The 26,216-nt window shown below is 39.5% G+C and overlaps 2 protein-coding genes across 6 annotated transcripts in view; both read right to left on the bottom strand.

Moving 5' to 3' along the window:
- The window catches only part of LOC119216916 (cAMP-specific 3',5'-cyclic phosphodiesterase 4D-like), a 60,280-nt gene extending 45,501 nt beyond the window's left edge, over positions 1–14,779 (bottom strand). For 2 of the 3 annotated variants that reach the window (XM_037470142.2, XM_037470145.2), the window contains exon 1: positions 7,542–7,806. In XM_037470142.2, coding sequence (XP_037326039.1) covers positions 7,542–7,750 — 209 coding nt within the window. In that variant the 5' untranslated portion in view covers positions 7,751–7,806. Of the gene's footprint in view, positions 1–7,541; positions 7,807–9,428; positions 9,632–14,749 lie in introns of those variants that run through there. The other variant, XM_037470141.2, reaches the window with a different exon arrangement.
- Positions 14,780–20,924: 6,145 nt separating this feature from the next.
- On the bottom strand, positions 20,925–26,216 carry LOC119216169 (uncharacterized). Of its 3 annotated transcripts, none has more exons than XM_037468633.2 (4): positions 26,082–26,210; positions 25,057–25,410; positions 24,308–24,471; positions 20,926–21,773 (listed from the first exon to the last, which is right to left on the bottom strand). In XM_037468633.2, exons 1-4 carry the CDS (start codon positions 26,140–26,142, stop codon positions 21,729–21,731), a joined length of 624 nt encoding a protein of 207 aa, XP_037324530.1. In that variant the 5' UTR covers positions 26,143–26,210; the 3' UTR covers positions 20,926–21,728. The 3 variants fall into 3 exon arrangements, with proteins under 3 accessions (XP_037324532.1, XP_037324530.1, XP_037324531.1); XM_037468634.2 differs by having other exon boundaries at positions 20,929–21,773; positions 25,057–25,254; positions 26,082–26,216; XM_037468635.2 differs by lacking the exon at positions 25,057–25,410 and having other exon boundaries at positions 20,925–21,773.

The raw sequence follows: 26,216 nt of genomic DNA, 5'->3' as shown, positions 1-26,216 counted from the left end.
ATTGATATGGAACTGTTTATAATGTTAAAAAGTCTCAAGGCTCACAAAGAAATGCAGAGTTAACTTAAAAATCCATGTTCCTGCAGGTAATACCTGCTATTTAGCGTTTTGAGCACTCACCAGTACTCAACTCATCCTTAACAAGGAGCAGAACCACAGCTTGTGCCACACCACCTGCTACTGTTTACTCATCATGTGATAGATATTCAGCCACGGATTCAACATACCAGCTGTTGGCCTCCCAGCTAACCATTTCCACGCCTTTGCTGCTACTTACCATGCTTCATGCCACATGGCCAAATTGAAAGCGAAGCGTTTCCACTTGATGGCTGTCAGTGCAAAGCAAATGTCTCTCATGTTCTGTACCACTTTCTATACATTTTATATGTTCCACCCCTTGATGGAGGCTATTTGTAGTCTTTACAACGGCCTCCTTTGTGTCTAAAGATTTTTCTGAAGGAAAAAAAACTGTTTCACTGCAAGATTGCCTAGCCTTTCTGCTCCATGAAGAAAATGAATCCCAATCTCTCTTTGTGTAATCTGCGCAGAGATACCCCTCTACTCCACACACCAACAGCATCGATGTGATGAATCACAGCCGTGGTGCCTTCTGCCTCCTGTTTGCTCGTGCAATGGATCTGTTGTCCTGGCTTCTCATAATAACAGTTAAACTAAAGCATATACAGATATTAGAGATGGTTTTGTTTCTGTGTGAATCGGAGGGAAGGGAGGAAAGGTGAAGCTGAGCAAGCTGTTACCAACAAGCAATCGGCAGGCGAAGTGGCGAGTAGCTTCCGAACAGCTGCATTGGAATAAATTGCTGATATGGCTCACAGGAGAAGAGGTGAGCGCGAAGCGTTGTTAGTCTTATTTTTGTTATAATGTAAACCAAACTAATTATTTTTCTTATTCAGTTTTTTCCGTAGGTTTCCAACCTTGCAGGGGGGGTTTAGTCCTTGCAGGCAGACATGCATTCTCTCTACGCTGTCTGTCTGCAGGTGTGCAAGACAACTGCCATGCCATGAGGAGTGGACAATTGTAAAAGAAAAAAATATATTTATTTTATTTTTTTACAGCCAAATTAAATGATTTCTTTAAGATTTAAAAAAAAAATGTTTATAATGCCTTCAATGCTTGACTTCTTTGTTTACCGGGCTTGGTAGACAACGGTCTGGCCGTTACCCTCGTTGTCGTCTAGTTTGTTCACAATATATCGTGTTTCTATCTTGCTTGAGCATGAACACGCTTGTGTGTGCTTAAAGAGCACTCAGCATGTAGACACCTTTAAGATGAGAAGATTCCTTTTCCCCAAATCATCCCCATAAACGGAAAGTCCTTTCTATTTCTACACTCACTAATTCACAAACTAAAGGCTAGATTCGTTATTTGGTACTTCTTTAATCTCTCATAATCCTTAAACTGCAAATGACACGGTGCAGCACCCAAGGACCAGCTCCAGTGTGAAGGAAAACACAGAAATATTTCTAAAACCCAACATATGGGTCAGCCACAAGGACAGTGACCGAACCACCTGCTCGGGCCATTTGGATTTCACTCCTGTCTCACTCCTGTTAGCAGGATGCCACGAGAGAGATAATGCAATACAATCAAAAAATAATCCCTTCTTCACAACGTGTGTCATTATATTTTGATTTTATGTTTATTTGGCATTTGTAATTAATTGTCACATCCTGACTGGGAAGAATGACACTGTGGGCCTGTACGTACCAATTTACATTGGACATTTCTGTATGTTCTTCCGAAATGAAACGCAGCGAGGAATAAAAATGTATGTTTCCTGACACCAATTTGTATTCCCAAGAGCCCATTTCAGTGAAGTAGAGACATTGTCGGACTGATATTGTGGAGTCTGATTCCTGTAATACTCAGTGTTACATGGAGTGAATACCAATGTGTGCTTTAAGTTATGAAAAAAGAAAGATATTAAGGGGACCTTATAGTTGGATTTTTTTCAACTTCACGAATAATTCCCCATGTCACAGTGCAGGCAATCTGAAAAAATATCAGCTTCAATAATAATTCAACAGTTATTCGTCATACAGCTTGGAACATCCAGAGCTCATTCCTGTCGGCTCTATCAGACGTCCCTCTTTGTAGTAGCCTGAGGCTTCTTAACTGGTTCAGAATACGTAGTTTTGGTGGTTTGCTGCTTTTGCATTGCAGAGGAACTATTTTGCAGTATATTGACTCATGCTTAAGAAGGACTGCCGTTTAAGCCTTGACTTAAAACAAAACTACTTAATTCAGAGCAGAAAATAAAGTCAGTTGACTTTTTTCCCCCATTGTCCTATCAGATGAATCAAGAAACAGGCCTTCTGTTGTGGTTAAATTAAATGTCCTAATTTTGTGATATTTGCTGGTCATATATTTTCTTACATAAAACTGCTCAGTGGACCAAAAACGGTTGGGGAGCACTAGTCTAACGTGTGAGTCACATCTCTACCTAGCGTGGGTTCTCCTTCGCTCTGGATTCTAAAAGCCAAAAAGAAGTGATGATAAACAATGTTTCCAGCTTCTCTTCACCATGTCATCTGTTTGATGAGCTGACAGCGCAGAAGGGCGATTCGGGCTGCTTGTTGAACTTAAAACAACATGGTGATTGGTGATGATAACACATCAATGTCCAGGCCACTGGACACTCGGTCATCTGCAGCTTCTGCATTCACACCTTCCTTAATGGGAAAATGTCTCGTCAACAAAAGGACAACTAATATCAAATAAATTACATTAAAGGCGTTGGTAAATTTAAAAACTACGGCAGCAAAGACGGAAAATATTTTTGAATCTGTTTGATGAAAAAAGGATCCAGACTAACAAATTACAACTTAGCACATTGTTTTGTTGCACCTTTTTTTTGGCACTGCATCAATAAGTAGGGAAAGTATCTAATTGAGTTTATTCAAGTATTGTACATAAAATAGTTTATGAACTCAGATCACTTTTTTTTTTTTGCTTTACCCAGACTTTACATAGTTCTTCAAGAAGCGAAAAAATATATAAACATAAACATAAAAAATAAAATAAATAAAAAATATTTTTTACTACACCATTCTCTTTCCACAACAAATAAATAATAGAAGACTGACTCACTGCACAAGGCAGTTGAATAACGGTTATGCACACATCGGACCTAAATTGTCAGAATCCATCACCAGCCTTTAATTTCACTGGACAATCACATCACAGTGGTCCCAGTGGCCTTAAATGGTCTCTATTAAGTATTGCAACTCGATAAAAGCTACATCCACACAACAAATTACCTCTACAGGGCAACTCATACAGCTTAATGCACTTCTACATTACCTTTTGGTAATCTTGCCTCAGAATTCTTCTAATTAAAAAATGATTTTAGTGTTATGTTAATACCAAATTGGGTAGATAACATTCATTTTTTTCTGTCTCCGTAACTGCCTTCCCTCCCTGATAACCTAGTTGTGAACCCTTTATGTGATTATCCCTGAAAAACAGATGGGCTCCATAGCAACATTTTTCACCATCCCGAAATGACATCCCAAGAGAGGCTTTCAAAGCAGGCAGTTCGGGTTTCAAGTTGACCGTTGGTCCAGGTCACACTTTACTTTCTCACCATGTAAGTGAGGCCACTTGGATTTACATGACCACACGGCGGACATGACATCTGAACATCTTGTAGCCACGAGACCACCCACTAGTTCCCTTTCAGAGCTGACAAGCCTCCATCACCAGTAACGTGTTGTTGACGTTCACTTGGGCAAGACAAAGCTTCGCTGTTTAATGAGTCATTGTAATTCAGCAAGGAGCGAGAAGAGAAGCTCTAATTCACCAAAAGCTCAGGTGTCCCAATTTTTCACCAGCAAGCCTTTGTTTGATCTGTGTGTGGCAGGAGAAAATGGCCTAAAACGTTGCATGCGATGTTTGTATCCGGCGATCCGTGCACACACACACATTTAAATCTGTAAATAAATACACGGGACATTTGTATACACAGGAACATTTTTGAAGGCAAAAATAATCAGATCTGTGAAGCTGAAGATAAAAAGTCTGTACATAAAATGTTTATTTTTATTCAGGTTGTGATATGTGCATTTGTAAATGCATTGATATTTGCATGTGTTCAAATTGCTTGATATTTGTGAGGTGACCAGAACAAGCATTAGTGAATACCTCCAACTAAGCAACATTTGTTGTACGACAGTTGTAAATCTTATTTTTTATTTGTAGATCATGTAATACCATTTGAACAAGACTGTCTGGAAATAACTATTCAAGGAAAACTATTCAAGTAATTCCCAACTCCGCAGCGACTAATGAGCTCATGTCAGTGAAATCAGACCATCTGTTCGTATTTGTATTCTTAATTTGTTTTGACAGTGACAAAACACATACTGCATCTTCTCACTGCCAGAATCTCCCTTCCTGTATTAGGGAATGTATACTCCTCTATTATATTATCATGCAATGCATTTACAAAATCTGACACATATTCAATAGATCGGGCTGCATTGAAAACAGCCAAAGTACCAATCTTTTTCATGTAGCATTTTCAGTGAAAGGGAATTCTCCAATTACCCGTTTTGAGCAGATCTGATTAATCTGAAGTGTCGTATTTTTATAAATGATGTGTGACAAAGGCTAAACATCTATCTAATCTGTTTTGTTCTTGTCACATGAAATGGTAATGCATCAGCCCTTTGTCTCTTCCAGAGCACGATGAATGCCAACAACAGACACACTGTTGTATGTTTATTTAGATTTGCCCTTTCTTGTCAGAGACAAAAAAGATGCAAAAATGTTGTATTAGGATAAAACACTACATAAAATAAGTGAACAAGCAGATCGTCTAGTAGCTTGATGGTTAAGGTTAAGGAAAAAGACTTCTAGAAACCATCTTGATGGAAATAAACTTACTTGCAGGGGGAAACCCAGATTAGTCTGAAAGGTCATATCAAAAATAGACAAGCCAGAAGAAGTGTCTACTTTAAAGCATGTATAAATTACAAGAAGGAGAAATGTCCCTATGACGGAAGTGACACATATCCATCCAGACCAAGGCTCATCTTTATCTACCAGACACAAACCATACTGTGTAACCAGTGGGCACTGTCCTCGTGACCTGCCTCATTGGTTTATAGACTGCAGTTTTGAAGCATTGATTTCAGCATTTTGACAGTCGCTATGTTGGATTTTTGCAAACGCCATCTTGTTTTTTTTTGCGGCCAGTGAATAAAAATGACCATATTTGGACAAGGTATTACTATTTACTAGACAGGACCATCATTTACTAATGGAAACAATGCTTCAATTTTATTGCAACCAGAAGAGTCGCCACCACATGGCCAGTCAAGAGAATGCAAGTTCTGCTATAACTAATGAACACAATATTGTGGAATCCATGCTTCACACGTGTCAAGACAACAACGAAAATCTCACAATCGGTAAAAGAAAACATGAAGGGAAAATGTGTAAATGCTTTTGAGGTAAAACGAGCAGCTGACCTGAACTGTGGTTTATTTTATTTTAAATGAAGTCTCAGTGTTTCCCACTAACCTATTGTTAAATACAAAAACATATGAGGCTCCTTAAGAGTTTTCCTGAAATCTCACAAAGAATCCAATTTAAATCTACCTTGGCAATAAATCTCCAACACGTATGTAATAAAAGAATTCATTGAGTTGCTTTCTCCTTTTCTCTTATTTCTTTCTCTTTTCTTTACCCTTGATTCCAAAAGCAAGGCAGAAGTTCTGTCAAATTATGAGCTGTACATCAATGCAAAAGACAGACAGGACAAGACACCCGCCATCCATCTCCTCCTTTGCAGTGCTGGAGTGAAGCGGCTTGTGTCCGAGCCCCTCCGAAATTTACAGAGCAGTTTAACTTGCAGCGTTGACATCGCTCAGATTTCCATTATCCCTTAAAAGTGCATGGAGTACAATATAAAGCTCAGCCTGAAATACAGACACGATCCCTCTGCAGGAGAGACCCTCTTGATCCCCCGGGCAATATTTCAAATAGGCTTTTAATCAAAAACACCTCAGAGACATGACTTAATAGCCTTGGTACGAGCTCCTTTATTTTATTTTTTTTACAGGTTGAGATTCGGATTGATTTAATTCATCAAAAGAACTAATTATTCTTTTATTGCATGCTTTCTGAACTTTGCAATAACAGTTCGTCCCCAAGGACACAAGTCGATGGGGACAATTTATTCCTCAACAGCCACCATCATCTCAGTGCTCTGCAGCATCTCGTGGAAGTCCTAATTGGAGCGTGGGCAAGCTGACGGAGAGGACAGGCTGCAAGGCGTCGCTAGAAATCAATGTTTCTTCAATATCACACATACTTGTACAGGTCCATCAATGGAAACTCTATTGTGCAGAGCTGAATTTTGTAGATATATTTATTTTTCTAACCAATTTGAGTAAATATCCTACAGTTTTACACATTTGTTCACCCATACAATAATATTATCTGTGATTTCAGTAAGGAATTCGACATGTGATGTGATGTCTCAGTTTGATCTTGGACGTGAAGTTAACATTAAAGAGGAGTATTAATAACATGGAAGCCTCTTCCCGTTGTGTGTGTCTGTCTTTCTTGCAGGTTCCTGGGGGACTGGAGAGTGAAGCCGTTCACCAGATTGGAGGCAGTTGGCCAGTGCAGCCCGTCTCTAAGAGACGCCCTAAACCTGATGCACTCTCCCAGAAGACTCCTGGCGCGACTGGGTACATGGCGGTCTACGAGCACTACTTCCACGAATGTCTTTTGCTCCTTCTTTTGTAAAGTAATGGTTTACATTCATGGAATAAACCTTTTTGTTTTAAAAAAAACTTTCCCAAAGAGCAAGATTTATGTCAAGTTATGGAAGTCAAACTAACTGCAATGATCTATTTTGTGAATGTATTTTGCAAAAACAAACTGGGCAGAAAATAACAATGTGCAATATCTTTAAGTGATCAGAATAGTGATAGTATCATGCAAATAATTACCCAGTATTCTTAATCAACCCCCCGGCATTCATCATCTGTTTATGTCAGCAGGGTTAAGAGGTTTTTGGTGGATGAGGAAGGCTTTCTGCCTGACAACACCCAGCAGAGAGGACTCCCACTACATCACGAATTCAACAACAGCACTCCTGGACCTATATGGAGGTACAGTAGTAGTTTCTTCATGTGGGGGTTGGTTCTAATTAGGAAAACATCTCGAATAACTTTAAAAAAAACATAAATGAAAAAAAACGTATTTTGGGCATTTGTGCGGACTTAAAAGACAGAAAATATTCGTCATTATGACACTTTGCAATAGCCTTATTTTACGCTACGTTTCAATCCTCAATGATCAATTTCATATGTTACGATAGAAAAATAGAAGGGGAGCAACCAGAGCTTTACTAACGTTAGTCAACGTTAATTCAGCTAATTTAAACACAACGAGTCGTCCACTGGACTTTGTTTTTCTCCAATGGATAAAGTCCAGTGAACCCGAACTTTAAGTAAACAAGTCAAAGCGCGACGAGAGCCCTCCTTAGAAGGGAAACCGGTTACCGTTTCTGCGGGGAGGGCCAGGACATGCGCGGCTTCCTCAGGCCGGGGCGCAGCTTCTCCAGGGTGCGGTTGCGGCACAGGTAGCGCTCGGTGTCCGAGTGGAAGCGCTGCTTGATCCGGATGTGCGTCCTGGGCTGCCGCCACAGATGCTTGGGCGGCTTTGCGAGCCCGGCTCCCTCTCTGCTCAGCGTGGTGACATTGGACTCCATGCTTCGACTTTAGCTTCTTTTCTGGTTGTTGTTGTTGTTGTTGTTCTTGATGTCGTTTAACGGAGAAGAGCTGCAAATGGGATCTGTCCGGAAGTTTGAAGGCGGGGGTGGGTGGAGGGGGGGGGACCACTGCGCTTCACACCTTGGAGAGGACGGAGAGCTGCGTGCGCGCCATGCTGCTGCGCTGCTGTTTGCGAGCCGGAGTGCTGAGAGTCTGAGCCTCGCTGTCTGCCCCCCCCCCACACACACACACACCTCCCCCCTCCCTCCCGCTGTCCTCCTTCACTCTCGTCTAATCTGTCCACGCAGACTGATCTATTGCTCGCCATTTTTTATAATTCAATCCGTTAGTCTTGAAGGTTAAACACAGAGATGTTCACACTATTTCATCTGCAAGCCGTTTGTATTCGTGTTTCTTCTGAGCGACACTTCCTAGTGAAACACTGGTCCTTCCGGTGATTAAAGCACAACAAGTTGGTTGACCAACTTATGTTTGAAGGAGGGGAATAGCACAAGTTTTTGCTTCTCTTGGGTTTAATATTGTGCATCTGAGGTTTGGAGAATCTGATGAAAGGCACAGACGGGGCTCAGAGAGTCAAGGACTATCTAGATTTCAGTGTATTATTTAAAAACTGCAGTTGTGTTGCTGCCCGCTGACAAGCGTGATAAAAATAGATTTCCGATATATGAAACAGCAGCTTTTCTCCAGGCCCTGATTGTGGGCTGCGCGTTTACTGCTAAATTACTCCAATTAAATTCTAAAAAAGTCCTCAGGAGTTTCCATCCATTAAAAAAATACAGCAATTCCAACAAAGTTCAATGACTAGTTTGAATATCACCACCTGTGTTTATTGGTAACACATTTTGCAAATTGTAGTTATTGTTTTGTAACTTAGGCCATGCTTTATTTTGTTAACATTAACGGTGTGCTTACCTGTGTGGAGTACTTTTTATGTTATCAAAGTGAGTACCAATAAGAGTAAATCAGAGATAGGGAAAGACACACACAACCTCTTCCCTCAATTACCAGGTTTCTTGAAAAGGGAAGGGCACTTTCATTATCACCTGAAGCCACCTCTCACGCTTCTTTGTTTGTGTGTGCGCGCTTGTGCGTGTGACTGTCAGTGTGCAAACGCAGATGTGTTAACTTCAGTGTCCCTCAGAAAGCTGAGAAAACCTTCTGAATCCACCTGGACTGAAACACCGAGATTCAAGGAAGAGAAACAGAGCTAATGAGCAGAGGTAACTCTGCTGGCATACCGTAGAGAGGGAGGGGGGGCAAATGAAAGCAAAGGCCTCTATAGCCAGACAAAAGTGCAATTACTGGATTTTCCTGGCTTTTTTTTGCTTTTTCTTTTTCCATCAACGTAATGTCTTGCTGTGGTCATTGTTGAGCTGGATTTACAATGGTAACGCAGGGCAATAAATGGTCCGAATCCAGATCAAAAAACTGAATAAGAAAACCAACAAAGCATCCGTCCTTTTCATAAAATATCCTGCACGAGCGTCAACAGGTGGCATTAAAAAAGCCCTTAAAACATTTAGGTGGTTCCAGTCGCCAGTATTAGAAGAACACAAGTAGAAGCACTTTCATATGTGTGTAAGCCTTACACACAAAATCAAATCAATACAAAAATACAGCAATGCGAAGCTTAAGAGCACATTCTAATCCACTGACCTTTGCTCATCGTGACTGGCCAGTGCTCGTCGGTACAGCACTTCCAGCCGCTCCAGGGGCAGGCCGAGTGTTGCAGACAGCCGCCGGTTGTCACGGTGGTGCTCCTGGCAGGAGTGTCTCCTCCACAGAGGGGGCAGCGTCAGCGGCCCTGAGCAACGCCGCCGCACCACCTGGTGCACCACAGGGAGCGACTCCCGACGACCCTGCAGCCCGGGAAAAAAGGAAGGCGGGAAGAACGTGAATGTAAGAAGCCCCGGGGACGTCGACGCAAAAAGAGAGCGAGACATTTTCATTTCATGTAACGCCGAAGAGCAGCCGCAGACGTCTTCTGTCATGAATTATAGGAATCGGAAACAGGAACATTATATGTTCGACATATGAGGAATTTGACATGGCGGTTGTTGCATTACATTGGGAAATAGAAAGATGTTGTGCAGCGCAAGTTACTTGACTTTTACGAAGTAAGTGATGAAACTGCAAACGGCATAAACATCAAGCTGTGATAAACTGTCTGAAAGAGTCTGATGGTGCAGCAGATAAAGCCAGCGTCACATTTGGAAAAAACATCACCCTGTTCAACAGTTATTAAGTGGCACCAATAATCTCATTCTGGAAGCCAATTTCACAGCTAATAACACCTGCAAGCACGCCTGCAACCGGCTGTCAGTGGACATTGAGTCACTTAAGATCTACATCCTGTCATATTAGGAAGGGTTGCTAGAATCCATCGAGAGCAGGAAAAGAAATCCATGGAATAAGACCTGTGAGTCATGAAGCCCCTCTATTCCTCTTAAGCCAATGTTGTTTTTTTGGCTGTGAAAGGTCCAAATTGGGATTTTCTTTGAACATTTATTTTGAGGTTTACTCGGATACGCTTACATAAGGATACAAAATTAAAATAAAGCAACATTTTAAATGGAACATACTTGCCGCACCCCCGGTTGTATCCTTCAACTGCACAGTATTATAGATGCGTTTCATGCAACAAAGACCCACAATGTTCCCACCAAGTATGCCGTGCACTTCAAGTAAACACATGACTCAGAATTAATTAATTAAACATTACCATTGAGACTCTAATGTCTCTCAGAAACGATGAAATAGTATCTAATTAGTTACGTTTGATTGAAAAACATTGCAAATAATGAACAAATATATTATGTGTGACTTATAGTTTCCAATGAGAATCAGGACACTGCTGCCATAACAAACTGAATGCTGGAACATTTTAGCCGTCTCAATTTCAAACAGTTTAACGAATAACAAATAAGTTGTGTACTCACGTGTGGACACGGGGCAAAAAGCCTAATCAACCCTGCAGGGTGTTGCAGGCGTAGCACAGACTTTTCACATTTGATATTAATCAAGTAGTAGCTTTTTTCGGATGTTCCCGTGCTAATGCATTTACTGTCCTTTCATGCACCATAACTGCAGATTGCAGTCAGGAAAGACGATAACTGGAGGGACTTCGTCCCAATGACAAACATCACTATGATAAATTCCTTGTGGGATTTTGTGCATGTTTGTGTGTGCAATAATAATGCAGAGTTTGTAGGGCTGTTGCCTGATGAGAGGTGTTCAGAGTGATAGATATTGATCTGCCATCAAGGAACTCCAACTGCTACTCTCATTTCCCTCCTCGGTGCCATCAAGGCCGGCCCTCCACCTAAGCTACAATAAACACCCGTCGGGTCAGTCTTTGACTCCGTTGCTATAGGATATCGATACAACTTGGTCCAGTGGATTGAAAGGTTTGAAAGATCTGGTCGTCTCTTTCATTATTTTTTCCAAGTCATTATAAACGAAACAATTTTACTCCATGTAAAAGAATATAAAGCTTCACAAAGTGGAGCTGATGCAGGTGATTTTATGCTTGAAAAGAAGTAGTTCTGTTAATCGAAATCAAAAAAGCAATAAAGCAAAACTCAAAGGCAGCGTGAAAAAAAAGCTGGTAATTAGGAGGGAAAGAATCCACAATTTTGTTTATCTCTACATTCTCAGTGTTGCGCTTGGTAGTTTGCAAACAGAGCTAGAAAGAGAAGAACAACCTTACTCACAGCTGGCCAATCGCTGCGTGAAGTTGGTGTTAATGTCAAATCTGACCCTGTTTGGAAGAACTTTTAGTGGTCCTCGAGTTAAAATTGTTTTCTCAAGAGCTGTTTCTATAATGAAGCTCATCTTTTAAGGCTCACGTGGACAACACAGCTCTTACAATAACGGAAAGTAGTGAACAACTTCATTTTCATGTGTTTTCATGTGACGAGGGCAAAAGCTACAGAATAAAAATGGTCTTTGAGTTGAGACTGAATTGTGGAGCTCATCATCGAGCAAGTGAACAGAGGCTAAATAAACTTTATTTGGGAAGATGAAATGACATTGGTCTCCAAAAAAATCGACTGACATTCACAGAATACACTTCCTATGCTTACATACAGTCAAAAGAAAACAGTTACGAAGTGAGCAAAACATACAACCAGTCAGTAATGAAATGTCTCTCGACCACAAGTCATATTTTTAGATTATTACTTCCTTTTTAATGCGCTGGTTTCAGAGCGCTGTGTAACAGTAAAATATTCAGCAGTGGAAACTCACTTATTCATCTAGAGCAGTGGTTGTCAACTGGTCTGGACCCACCATGACGACGCAATGACAAGCCGCGACCCAAATAGAATGAATATGTGTATAATATATATATATATATATATATATATATATATTATACCTTATGGAATATAATTATAATATATTATAATAAACAGAGAATTTCACAGTATGCTAACACCAAAACCAATTAATGCTAAACCGAAACGATGTTGAAGAGGAAAATATTCTCTTTCATTCAATTAGCTGCGTTTGAATTAAAACACGAAAGTAAAAGCCACTTTGATTTGGACGGCTTCATGCTCTCTTGAGCCAGAACGTCCTGCACAAGACACGCTTTTGTGGACAGTCCATATTTAATGTAGTCGGTGTTGTATTTGCACTCCTCAATTAAAATATAACACAAGTTTGAGGGTGTGAAATGGCGCGTGTCTATTAGCACAGTGGCTGTCAAATGAGAACATGAGATTTAAAAAAAAAAAATAACATTAGCATTCATTCTAAAGTGCTTTAAAAGCTATAGGAATATGATATTTTGGTGCATGTTCACCAGCCCCTATTTCTGAACTTCGATCTTCCGGTCTTAAGTCTTCATGATGAGAAGTAGAAAATAATCCTCTAATCTTAGTACCGGGTCCCTTGTTTCCAGAGTATCAGACCGTAACCCGGTTGCAGGCTCACACCACCACTCTCCTTTAAACTAGTTTCTTTCACTCTGGTTTTTATTTTCCGACTCCCTGACTCACTGAATATTCGTATGAAAACGTCAGTAACACCATCACTACTGGGCTAAACGTCTGTATTGCATCACACTGCAGTCTTCCACTTTGCAGGTTCGACCCTTTTACCTGACAACCACAACTTGTGTGTTTGTTGGCCGTTTCTCGTCTGAATTATTCATTTTTCCAGCCAATGAGCAGCGGAAAGGTAAATGGCTGGTTACCTTAACAGCTGGCTGATCTCCTGCCATGCCACACGCAGGAAGGGAGAATGAGATAGAGGCAGTAACAATACGGTGTGATCAGAAGGGACAACAGGTGCTCTGCAGCCAAAGAAGCAATGAGCCGATGTGACCGGTCCTCGCCGCACTTCTCCATTAATCAAGGGTGTTTCGACACTTCTGACTCACACTCTCTCCAAAAGTGCTTCTCGTATTTTCAGAACAGTGGGGCAGGACACAGTGGGACCTCAACGGTATCAGTGTTCAAGTCACGGATTAGTGACTCTGATGTTGCACATGCCAATAACATCGGTATAACAAGCAAGCAGGAAGTAAAGCCGTAAACCCCTAATGTGCTGAACTGAGATGGGACTCATTGACAAATGAAACCGACATAGCATAAAAGTGTTGTCGTTGTAAGCATGGTAGCAAACTGACATGAGTAAAAAAAAAAAAAAATAGCTATAATAGCTATAGTTTTAGATATGAACCTTTTTGAGTGTGTTGCAAGGTTGATTAGTTTTAAAGGGCTATGGAAGCTTTTTCTTCCATTGAAAGGAATGAATCCGTATGAAGATGGATCCACAAACTGGTTACACAAAGATTAAAGGACACAAGTAGTTATCGCAGCGATTTTTGAACCTTGATGGTCGGAAAAGTATGTTTTATTCCCTCTGAAACCAAACCGGACGACGATGCCTTTCACGGACCTCATAAAATCAATTTAACCCCGCTGCTGTTTCCTTAGATGGAATATATGAATATATGAATGTATCTCAATAAGTCGGCCTGACGTGTGAGCCTGTAGGAGCACAGCCAGCCAGAAGAAGTCGGTTCCTCTGATGCTGAGCAGAAAACATTCACCTGTACGTAGAGTGACTCCCAGGGCTGCAAACCCTGATTAGCGTTGCTCCATAAATAGAGCCAGGCTCCAATCACCCCTCTACCCCTCTCTGTGGCCGTGAGTGCATGATTAACTCAGCGGGCGGACAGAAGCTGAGTGTTTCATGGGAGCTGGAAGTTCTATACTCAAAAATATAATAAAGTAGTACATATTTAAAGGGAGTGACAGATCAACATTGCTGTATCCAATGCTCCTTTATTTGTGGAGACAGTAAAAATGGATCTGACAGTCCTTTTTTATAACAAAAGGCTTGAGAAGTAGATTAATACTTTTAGATCAAACAACATTTTGGATCAAATGCAGCTTTACTTTCTTTCAATTGTTACTAGCAGGAATCTGATAGAAGCAGGATACATAATTAAATACTCCTTTGTGGAAACAACACAGGACAATTTTACACAGTTTTTGTAAAGAAGAAATTCTTTGATAATTTCTTTAACAAAAAATGGAAAACAATGGAATCATTACATACACAAGGGTTAAAAAAGAGGCTCCAGTTGCCCTTGAAAAGGCATTTACCAAGCAATGTTTTGTGCATTATTCAGTGCTTTTTAAAATGCCTCTAACGTCTACACAACAACTAACGTCATTCTGAGTAGGTCATGATCCGACACTCCTTGTGGGTGTGTCTGCATGTGCGTATGTATACATTTGTCAGTGTGTATTTATTAACAAAAAAGAAATACCTGAAGAAAAGATAAAACTTTTATGACCCTCAAGTATTCAAAGTCCAAAGCCTGTCATTATTATACGGAGACACAACGTGACGCACGGCTGCATTGTTAGACTGATGTTCAGATGTATGACTTATCACGAGGCATGTAGGAGGTGTGTGTGTGTGTGTGTGTAAGAGGCCAAGTCATGAACCTTATTTACCTCAAGCCAAGACATGGATGCTCGTTGTTAGTCGCCACAGTGAGACAGCAACTGAAACAGAGATACCAAGGTGGTTTCGTAATGACATTCATCACTCTTTGACCAAGTGCTTTAATTAAACATCTTTGTCTCATATGACAAGACGAACCGAAACTTCGTTTTATTGCTCAGTGACAAATTAATGGTCCATTACTTTACCATCTGCAGAGATTTCTGCCATTGAAAAGCAATTTTCTTGAATAAAATAAAATCACTTTAAACCTTTACGTTGGTTATAATCTATGAATCAAATTAAGACAAATATAAGAAAGTAGGTCTTCTTAACGCTCAAAGCCTCAAAAGGCTAATGGAAACTAACTTTTAATGACATTCTCATTTATAAAGTATTCATGTGACTCATCAACACCACCTGGTGCTCAGTGATGGCGGATGGACCTGCGAGCTTGCCGCAGGCTTCACGAAGGCTAATGAGCCGTTTTCTCCAGCCAGGAAGAAAAACAGGGTGAAGTACTTTTATTACTTTGATGAGGTGTTTGGTTTATTTTCCAGTCACACACACACACAGAATGCTCAGCCGACAAGATGCAGTGGCAAAACAAAGTTTAACACAATAAATAAAAATCATTACAAACAATTAATTTTAAGCACTAAGGGACAATACATCTTAAAATGGTAAATTGACAGTAGTGATGTAGTGCTTTATTGTAAAAAGGTTTATAATAACTTACTGTATACATCCAGGCCTGTGTCAACCACTAAGGATGACATGGAACCTGGCTAAAAATTACATTTCATTTTATTTATTTTATTATTTTATTTTTGTTTTCACTTTTGAGTGTCATACACGTTCCACAACGCAACTCATTAGCCTCCTTTAGTAGACAGATCCAAACAGAGAAGAAAGTCTCTGGACCAAGTCGAGATAAATCTGACGACTGTCACAAGGAGTCACATGACCCAACAGTTTACACAGGCGTTTTGCCTTTGTTGTGATAATTCATCAACACTTCACTGGGTATTTGCGCTGTGTCATTATTCTACTCCGGGACGTCATTTCTGTTAGTTACAACCTACGGAAGCTCCAGGGAAACGCAATATGAGTCTGTTTTATCAGCTTGATTTCCTGTCATTAAGTCAATGAAGGTCATGAATTATTAAACTTCACTTTGGGACATGATATTTCATTCGGTGTTATCTTTGTACAAACATATTTAAGAGAAGTTGATTAATCTCCATACTCTGTTACCTTTCTTCACACCTTTGTAATATTTACCAACAGAATGGTACTTTTTATTCTACATTAACTTTGACAGATTTATAAAAGATGCAGACACATGCATTCAGGGCTAAAAGGGCATATTTATTTTGGGTGATTTCTGGTCTCAGAGCTGTGATGTCTTCGATTTGACTCTGTTCTCCAAATGTAATGCCATTTCTTAGTTCTACCTTAAGGTGCATCGTGGCGGCTTCATCCTCACAAACTAAAATATTCCCCTTTTTCATTATGTGACTGTCGGCAGCTGCTAAAGCCTTCAGTCTCACAATGTATTGGCAGGTATATTAGTTTTTATTAAAGGCGATGTCACATTGTTGTTGTTTCCTTGAGAAACACACATGCATTGGCTACTCTGCACCCTCCTGCAGCTGCTTCATTAAAAAGTGCACATCTCCACAGAAAAACCAAACAGTAAACAGGAGCTGCTGTTTGCCTTCTGGAGGCGATGCCAGCCTGCTCCTTCAATGTTTTTCATATTTAAAATGTGGAATTACGCATTTCACATGAAAAAGGAAGTGGTGTTTACGCGAACAATCTTTTGAAAGTGACAGGAAGGTACGGAGGCAGTATGTGACAAGCAAACAGCTTCCAGGCCACAACAACCTTCTATTAGAGATAATTCTAATTTCACATCTTCACGTTGTTGTGTTTAAACAAAGGTCTCAAGATTCATAAGCTTAAAAGCTTTACTTTCTGGCCCTATAAGCACATTTGTACCTCCAATATTTTGTGTTAATTAACACTTACAGATTGCATTAAGCACAGCATAAGATTCCTGTTAACAGACTTCAACGCAGCTCCGGATATTTGGTTAATTAGTTGGAAATATGGTGCTGAAGGGTAGTTACATCAATGGTGATTGAATTCCTCTTAACTGCTTGAGTTTTCAGGATCCTGGTGGGGTGCATGTTGGCTCACTGGAATAGAGCCGTTGTTCATGGTGTTGGAAGAAGAACTTTTGCTTTAGAATTGTGAAGTCGGAGTGTTTTGCCTTGCATTTTGTATTCCTATTTTGAAATTACCCTTTAAAAATATGTTACAGCCACATAGGTTTATGTTATGGTCACTAGTTTTAATTATTCTCAGTTATAATTGGCCTACGTGTCTGAATAGAATAATGTGAGTCTCAGTCAACATCAGAGGGGTGAATCCATGCGTAGAATATTCTAAGCACTTCATTGTGTCATTTGAGCACAGAGCAGGTGCCATAGTTGCTGCATGAATGCAAGATTACATTTATTCAAACTGTGTAGTTATTCATTCCAAGCAGCCATAGATACATTAAAAGCATACCATTAACTCCTGATCAAAGAACCAGATATCTAGTTGTTAATCTTTCGGGTTGATGATTCAACAGGGACATACGAGTAAAATAAATACTCCAACTGAGCCCAGTAACATTGTTTATGGGGAAAAGACGTTTACTTTAAGAACCAGTGGTGTCCATCATAGCAGGGGTGAACCCACTCCGCAAAGCTACGGGAAGTCAAATGTCCACAGCGAGAAAGGACTACTAGTTAAATTTTAGATTCAGAGGGTGGTGCAGCTTTGACAGCCTGCTGAGCGCTTTATAACTGAACAACATCAATCTCTCCTCAAGTCTTATGAAACCCACCGTATTATTTTACTGATTTAATACATTTTGCCTACTCAATTTTCTGTCTAGTGGACCAGGAAATACTCTGGTCCCTTTAATCACCAATACATTCTGCCAAGCCCATTTTTGATGGTATCCCAGTTTGAAGATGCCCTTCGACACCGTGCAGCTACAGCTACATTTTTAATAGATTATGGTCAGTTCCTTTGCAACCTTTCACTTCTCAAACTAATGAAAGCCAGCCTGACATTTATTATGAGTTTCTTTGGAGTGTTCCACCAAAGGGCCATTCCTAATGTAGTATGTGATTATTGTGCTGTGAACACATATAACGTCTACATAAGGACCTAATTAATAAGATTTCAGATACTAAAGAGTCTCCTAATTAGTACTTGATTAAAAGCCGGTGCATTAGGAAGGTCAATCCATTCAGTCTCCATCATAAAGCATCCAAACAGAGTGCAGTTGAAATGCAAATATGCAAGGTGTCTGCTATAGCTGTATACAGTCATATAAATCTAGCTCATCTTATGAGTTTTAATTCAAAAGCATTTTTGACTAACATGTGTTCGGTACTAATATGTCATATTACACAACCGTTCTTTAAACGACGACTTGCAGCATAACATTTTACACGGAACAGCCTGTAATGATTAACCATCTCAACAGTGTGTCCTTGTCTTAAATCCTACAATCAACCATCATAAAGTTAACACCCAAGGGGTCTTGTGATCTCTTCGTTGTTCTGGTGACACACGTAAGATTTAAGCTGATAAAGACCACCAAGTCTGAGCAATGTTCAAGAGCGTGACTACGAAATGTGATCCACGGTATTCACCCATTCCCACTCACCACGACGGATTATTGTAATGTTAAATTAGTCTCAATTTTATCAATCACTATCAGTAATATGGATATTCACCTCTTCGGTATCTTTTTAATCCTCTGAGATTACGTAGCGTCTTGCGGAGGTGGTACATATATATATATATATACATATATATATATATATGTATAGATGCCCACACACACATATATCTATACTACAGAGGAAGATGAATGACCTCCACGGTGGCTAAATATCTTTGCACTTCACGCCCTCATTAAACAGGAGGCGCTTAAATAAACCCACATGTTGGTTTATCCAGCTCAGAGTGACTCATGCCAACATTCGAAAATATTAACAAAAAAATACTGCTGCTGTGAGAAACCTATAAACTGCAGGATAAAGTCTTAATTTCAGTTCCCTATATCAATAACAGCCCAGGGGTTGAGTTTTTTCATTCTCACTTTGATTTCTGAGGAAGAAAAATACAAATGTTTTTTTGATCTCAGTTAACCAGTGAGTTGTGCAGACAGACAAAAGCAGATTCTGGCATGAGCTCTGCAAGTGTTTGCAGATAAAATAGGCAGATGATGCTGGATGATAAGAGCAAAAGGAGGCAGCTCAGTGCTGCAGCATCACGACATCTAATGGGCACAAACAGTACGGTCATTCATTCTGTGGAGTTGATGACACTGAAGGATTTCCAAAGGTTCCCACGTCACAGAAACAGGTCTGACAGAACAGTTTTCACCTGAATATGTGCTGGTACATGTTCTGTAAGTGTGAAGGTAGGAGATGAGGTAAAAAACAGGCTTTGGGCTGAAACTGGTCTGACTATGCAAATATTTAAAAGGGAAGGCCAAAGAAAAGGCATCGATCCTTCAAGACAGATCAGGCAGAGAGATCAGGAATTTATAACTTTATAAAGTTATTCAAAGTTTTATAAACGCTTTGTAAATATATTATTTAGTTCAAATAACCATAGAAATCTAACTTCTCTTCCCCTTTATTTATTCCATGTTGCTGTTTTGAATATACAGGCTGACTTGAGCAAAGAGGTAAACAAAAGGTAGACGGCAGTTAGATAAAAATCAAGTATATGCAACATTAGATTAAAATGTGTTAAACGTGTCAAACGTGATTCCAACCAAAGGATAGATAACAATGCAGAAATATAAATTTTCATCAATACTTTCTTACATTCACATTCTGTTAATGTGTGTTGGAATGATCACGAAAAAAGGAAAATGATGTAACCATGTCACAGGGGAGATACTCTGTATGTGTCTGTGTGCGTTCGTGCGTGTGTGTTTGTGTGTATTATAGTGACCAAATGAAGGAAGCAGATATGGAGGAAGGAAGGAGATAAAGACAGGAGGAGGGATGCATAAATATTTTGGGAAAATACATTCCAAGTCGATTTGCTCATGAACCTGAATTACTCCAACAGTTCAACTTGGACACATTCCTGGCTACAGAACATTACAACACAACTATGACTACGAACTACGAGGCCTTTACCACTGAATATAAGCTCCAATGATCCCATGATATCATTTCAGAGCAACATAAACAGACAAACGCACAAAACAATAGTTCATGATTTTGAAGGAACATCTTGGGAATAATAAAAAAAAGACTGAAAAGCAAAACCAACGCACTATTGTGTATGACTGTATTATAGGGATGCGATAATCATTCAATTAAGATCACATCTGTCAAAGAAAAAGTTTAACAGACAGGTTATGTCTCCCACAGTGGATTTCGGTGATTTTTCAGAACCTCCGTTCCCAAAGAGCGAAACGGTCACTCATTCAAATAACTTCAAATACTTCAAATACGTTTCCGTTGGAAACAAGTCTATATTGAACAGGTCGGCTGTCGCTCTGTATCAACGTTTTGACATTTTATTGTTTAAATTGCTTTGTACTCACCGCAACGACCGGCCGGGGTTCCTCGTGGTGGTTCAGACGCTGGACGGGATGTGTACGTCAGGTTATGCTGCAGCAGTCATCTCTCGTTTCCATTTTTATTGCGGCAGATTAGTTAGTTAGACTTCAAACTCTGCAACATGCAGCGCAGCGTGCGCCACCGCGCGTGTGACGTCACCGCGCCAGATCACGTGACCGGAAGAGTCGCAGTTAAACGTAAACAACCTCACTAGATGATCCACGCGGTCTGCTGAAATATCTTCTGACGGTTTACATGGCCTAATAATGAACCCTATGAGAATCTTATTTTAGTGTAGCCCATTAAATGTGGATGGGAATACATTTAATACAAGTATACATTTAACCACGACGTTTATTCATATAACGTATAACACTTGACAGAATAAAAATTTTGCAACCAAGGTATGCTTGGACAACAAAAAATATATGTGTCCCAGTGGCACACGTTTACTTCTACTTTCAGAAAAGCTTTATTTCTGGTGTCTGTATCATCTCTCTTGAGAAACCTGTGGTTTCAAAGAATACTGACCAAATACAATGTTGTTCTGAACTAAGAATCACAATAACCAGTGATATTAAAAATCTAAAAACTAAAACGTGATTTTGGAATATTGCTTTTATTTAATTGAAAACTGTCAAAAAAACAGCAAGTGTGTGTAATGCACATAGACGAGACAAGGTTTTGCATGGAATTATACCAAGTGTAAATATGCAGCATATATACTATAGCAAAATAGTATTTTATTCTGGATATTTATTCTGGATTGTATAAGGAAGAATGTGTCTTGGTCAGAGAGAGTATGTTTACAGAATTAAAATTAATAAATGATAGCAGCTTTGCCAAACACATAAAAATGTGGTTTCCATGGTTGGCAGTTTTAATGTTTCTTAGCCATAAAAATTCTATTAAGTTGTTTTTCCTCACTATTCCTGCGGGAATTAGGCTCAAACAATCAGTTTATTTCTTCTTAACCAAAACTGATTTTAGGATTTCTACTACAGTTTACGTCAAAGGCAATTGGTAGACATTTATACATAATTATTGGCGATCAATAACTTACTACAAGTTATATTTTACATGCACTTGTACTTAAATCGAAGAGTATCTGAAACGGTCTTGACTCTGCTTCGATCACCAGAATTACAAGCAGCAAAAAAAAGGTCAAAGGTCATAGATTGACCAGAAATACTCCACTGTTGATGACAAAGTTTCTTTGTTAAGTAATGAGAGCAGAAGAGAGAAATCATGTTTTTTTTCTGTCCAGAATCGTCTGAGTTGTACAGCAGACAGCAGACTCCTCCTCCAGCGTCTGATGGAGCGTCTTCCGTCATTTTGAGTACCGAGCAAATGGGGACTCCTCGTTCACTTTGTTCTAGCGAGATGAAAGGAAACAGCAAAGGAGTTAAAAGGAGTTGAACTAATATTTAAAACTTGCAACCAGAGAAGCGTACAACTGCCAATGTGGGATGTCCTCACCAATTAGCCCATATAATCTGCATAACTGGTGCTTTACATAAAGACCTTATTTAATTTGAGCAATTCTCTTTATCAACTTACCTCTATTCAGGATAACAGGAAGGTTTAGAAAATACCCTCTCTGTGGAACTGATTTAAGATGGTTCATTTCAGGAATTGATAACGTTAACACAGCTACATTTTGCTAAAACCTTTTAGGTTTTGGTTAAAAAGTGGACACTGACTGCCTGCCACATACACCTTTGTCTTTACCTTTACAGAAGGTTCTGCTTTGTTACTTCTCTTCAGTGTCGTTGCACAAATTCTAAGCTATGTTTTAAAGGATGAGATTGAAATGAAAAATTGATATTTCAACAGAGGAAATTCACTTTATCCTTGCAATGAGGTCAACATTTCAAAATGTCACTTCAAACTCTGAAATACACAATAAGTAGAATTGACAAGACAGAAATATAATCCCCACAGTTGCAAAGCATCTTTGAAATGTTAATTTAGTGAATATTAAATGGTTTACTGTGTGGAGGTGTGCGATTCTGTTCAGAAGCATGCAAGAAAAATAACGGTTTTCATTAAAAAACCATTTCGTATGTAAAGTACCAGTCAAAGGTCTGGACACACCTTCTCCTTGAAATGAATGAGAAAATTGTATGCAAGCTTTTGACTCTAGTTACCTAAGGGTCACTTATTAAACCTGAAAATGATCTGCTCACCATCCCCTGCTTAGTTTTCAAAATCAGATGTTTTTGTGTTGGACCCATTCGTAGTCCTGTATGTGCTGATGTGTAGGTCCACGCGCACTAACCTTTGTTCCATTCCGACGTCATGAAAGCTACTTACAGTGCAGGTACAAAGAAATGATTATAGATTGCTGGCGTCAGAAGTTTAGTCATTACATTTTTTGCTCTCTGTTTTTTACACGGTATCAGGTGAAGGTGTGACCAAAGCATCAGGTATCCAACTTGATGCTTCAGTCACACTTTCACCTGATATGACTGAAAGCTCCAGGATGCTGTCTGAATACCCCCAGACACACTGATGAAGTGCGGATTCTTTTTTTTTTCATTTCTAAAGAAATAGCTTAGTCACATGCTTTTTTCACATGCTGACAATGTTACCACTGGCTTCCTGTTTGCGTGAACGCGAGAGCAGCCAACCGCTCTTCTGTTGTGGGGGAAAAGATTAAGATGAAGATAAGATGTAAGGAAGTTTAATATGTTTGCAAAGTGAGATATTTCAAGCCTTTATTTGATATAATTTTGATGATTATGGCTATATATATATATATACTAATATATTAGTTTCACCTTTTAAGTTGAATTACTGAAAGTAATGAGCTTTTGCACGATATTCTAATTTTTCGGGTTTCACCTGTATACACTGCTGGTGTTCACAGGTCGAATATCTGCGGTCTAAGACAATGTGCATATGATGTATTGGCCGAATGGTCACGCTGTGTTTTTTTTATGGATGTTAAAATCCTGCCCTGTAAAGCACTCGATCTTTTTCTGTGAAAAGCGCTCTATGAATACATTTTACTTACTTACTGCTGCCAGTCACACTTCAGTTCGTTTTTATCATATAAGAAATCTCATGCGAGTGTTGCCACCTGCTGGTGAACACCAGAATTGTAAGCATTGTAGTTTACTTACTTACTTCCACATTTGCTTGGAGTTGAATTGTGCATGTCTCCTCTAAATGGGGGTTACAATTGCACAACATGTGTTACAAAATGCCATGCCTGCAAGGCAAAGGAAAATGCCAAGGGTCTGATGTTCAGCAGGTAAAACATGTAAACTGTGTTTACCTCCTGTGGTGCTGTGGCAGCCTGCTAACCTCTAACTAAAATGAAATGCGTCTGTCTGTATGTAAATATCTGTATGTCCTTTGATTTCCTCAAAAAACGTGCATCCGATGGACTCCACTTGGCAGGTGTACTGCTGAGGACCGAGACTGCAGTGCAGTGTAGAGTATAAGCTCTTGAGATCATGGGGACATATCTTTTTGCAGTGCGTCGTGTAAACAGTAGCATATGGAGAGAGGTCTATCCAACGGCCTGCTGGGTACAGATTGCCCAATGTTCGTGTCAGCTTTTGCAAGGGTATTACAGCATTGCCGGGGATGCAACTTTGTCATTTCTTTGTCGTTGGCCATTAATCACTGAACTGTGAACTTAAGTTTTCATCCTTTTGAAAAATAAATAAAGTTAAGGCACTACTAAAAAGTTCGAATCTATCCTAGATATAAAGGATAGAGGATATAGAGATATAGAATTCCATGAAAACCACCAATAAGTTGCTAAATTGGCAGATTTAATTACCTCTTTTAGTCTCATCATAATGTGTTATATTACAATTTTGTTGAAGATTTGATCACATTTCAGTCGAGAAAATGTTGTCTTACAAGTCAATTTAATTCAATCATTAAGCTCACCATCGGCACGTCCTCAAGCCTCTTAAAGTTGTTGCTCGATGATCCGATACATCTCACAGTGGTAACCACCAGGACAAGGACAAAGACGATACAGAAGATGCAAAGGACGGCCACAAGGCCAGGATTTTCATTCAAATCTCCTTTTTCCCACTCCTGTGGAAGGCCTGACGGGGAGAAAAAAAACCTCAGTCAGAAATTATAGTATTATGAAGGTAGAATTACTTGCAATCAGAATCAAGGGTCCTGCAATCAGTTTACTCTTAACCCAAATGGCCACTACGAGGTATCTGATGCTTATTTGATTTTGGGCTGACTGCAGTTTATTATTATTTTTCCTACAGGCACCAAATTATGATATTTGACTACTTGTGTTTTCTTTGCATGGAGTTTGAAAGTATTCACCCGACACGTTGTTATTGGTGGTTGTCACCCTTAAAAGAATTATATTTTTCTTTAAAGGCCAACTGGTGTACACACTAATCATTTAATTAAATGTCCATTGCTGAAGATCTGCTGTCCTCTAACAGCCAAAAATGTATCAATGCAACTTTAGTGTAAATAACGTAGGTGGCAGCCTGTTATTATACCGCTGAAGCGAACTCTTGTAAATTTATATTTTTCTCAGTAAAAGCACCATGTCTGAATCAATGATAAAGTAACTGTTTTGTTTTATATTTGATCATTTTTAGAGGAGCAGATTTGGAGATGTAATCGTTGTTCTCTGATCCATAATAAGGAATAAATCTGACCTGGGCTGGTCGTGTTTGCTGTGGTGGTTGCAGTGACGTTTGGTGAGTCTGATGCCGATGGGAGTGTCGATTGGTGGGATATTGTCTGGTTTGACGTCTGGTTTGACGTTGCAGTCTGATGAGGAGTGACACTGAAATGTGTTGCCTGTGTCCCGTTGTGTGTTTGCGGGGAAGTGGAAGAGGATGATGTTGCTTTTTCTGAATCGGATGCTGTGCTAATGTGCTGTGTCGTTGTTGGAGGAGGTTGTGTATTGCCGGTGGTTGTTGGACTAAATAAACGGACATTCTTTGCAGTCAGACTGGTGGGTTGTGCAGCACTTGTTGTCTCTGTTGTTATGGCTACAGCAGAACTGCCTGCAAAGGAACAAACAGCATTACATTTACATGAGGATGCACAGCATTGGCACCTGATCAATATCATGGTTGATAACCAAGCTGATATTATGAACTTAAAGCAAAGGTGTAGTTGGAAATGATTTGCCCTGCTATGTGCCTTTTAGATTAGTTTTATTAGATGAACCAGCATAAACGCAGTACTGCACTTGAACTGAAGTTTTCCCCCCACATGTACTGTACCCTCCAAGACTATTTATTGAACCAGCTGCAACCATTCTACTAATGAAGGGTTACAAAGTGAAATTTGTGGATGGATTCCATTTACACAACGGTGTATAAGAAAAAATAATGAAATAAATATTTTCTTTCCTAATTTGTTATACCTGAACCCATTTTTCATTTTACTTTTGTAAAGCTTGGTGGCTAGCATGAAAATGGACATTTCAAACTCACCACAATCTTTTACTATGTTGCAGATTGTTGTCCTACTTTTAATGTAATCTTGGGCCTACATAATGTCACAGGTATACAGATTGCACGAAATACCATGTTTGCCTACGCATTGACATAAATAATACAACAAGTTTTGTGTTTGTATCACTTTAAAACATTATAATACTTCAAGATTATTTGAATTATTAAGAATCGTAAATAGCCATTTAATGGTAAAATAGTACATGTCAACTTACCTCCACAAACAGCCACCGCAAACAGGGACACCAGCACAGTGATGTGCATTGCTGCAGGCATGTTGAGAAAGAAGAATAAAGCTTGGCAATCAAAGTAACAGCACACACGCACACACACAGTTTACATCCTTCTTC

Source organism: Pungitius pungitius, chromosome 7 (assembly GCF_949316345.1).
Source record: "Pungitius pungitius chromosome 7, fPunPun2.1, whole genome shotgun sequence".
Classification (NCBI taxonomy): Eukaryota; Metazoa; Chordata; class Actinopteri; order Perciformes; family Gasterosteidae; genus Pungitius; species Pungitius pungitius.
This window is presented reverse-complemented; position numbering and strand designations above follow the sequence as displayed.

Coding starts and splice junctions, on each gene's coding strand:
- LOC119216169 (XM_037468633.2), bottom strand. CDS start 26,142: ATGCCTGCAGCAATGCACATCACTGTGCTGGTGTCCCTGTTTGCGGTG. Junction 24,472..25,056: donor AGCAAACACGACCAGCCCAG/GTCAGATTTATT, acceptor TCTCCCCGTCAG/GCCTTCCACAGGAGTGGGAA. Junction 21,774..24,307: donor GGCTTGAGGACGTGCCGATG/GTGAGCTTAATG, acceptor TCATCTCGCTAG/AACAAAGTGAACGAGGAGTC.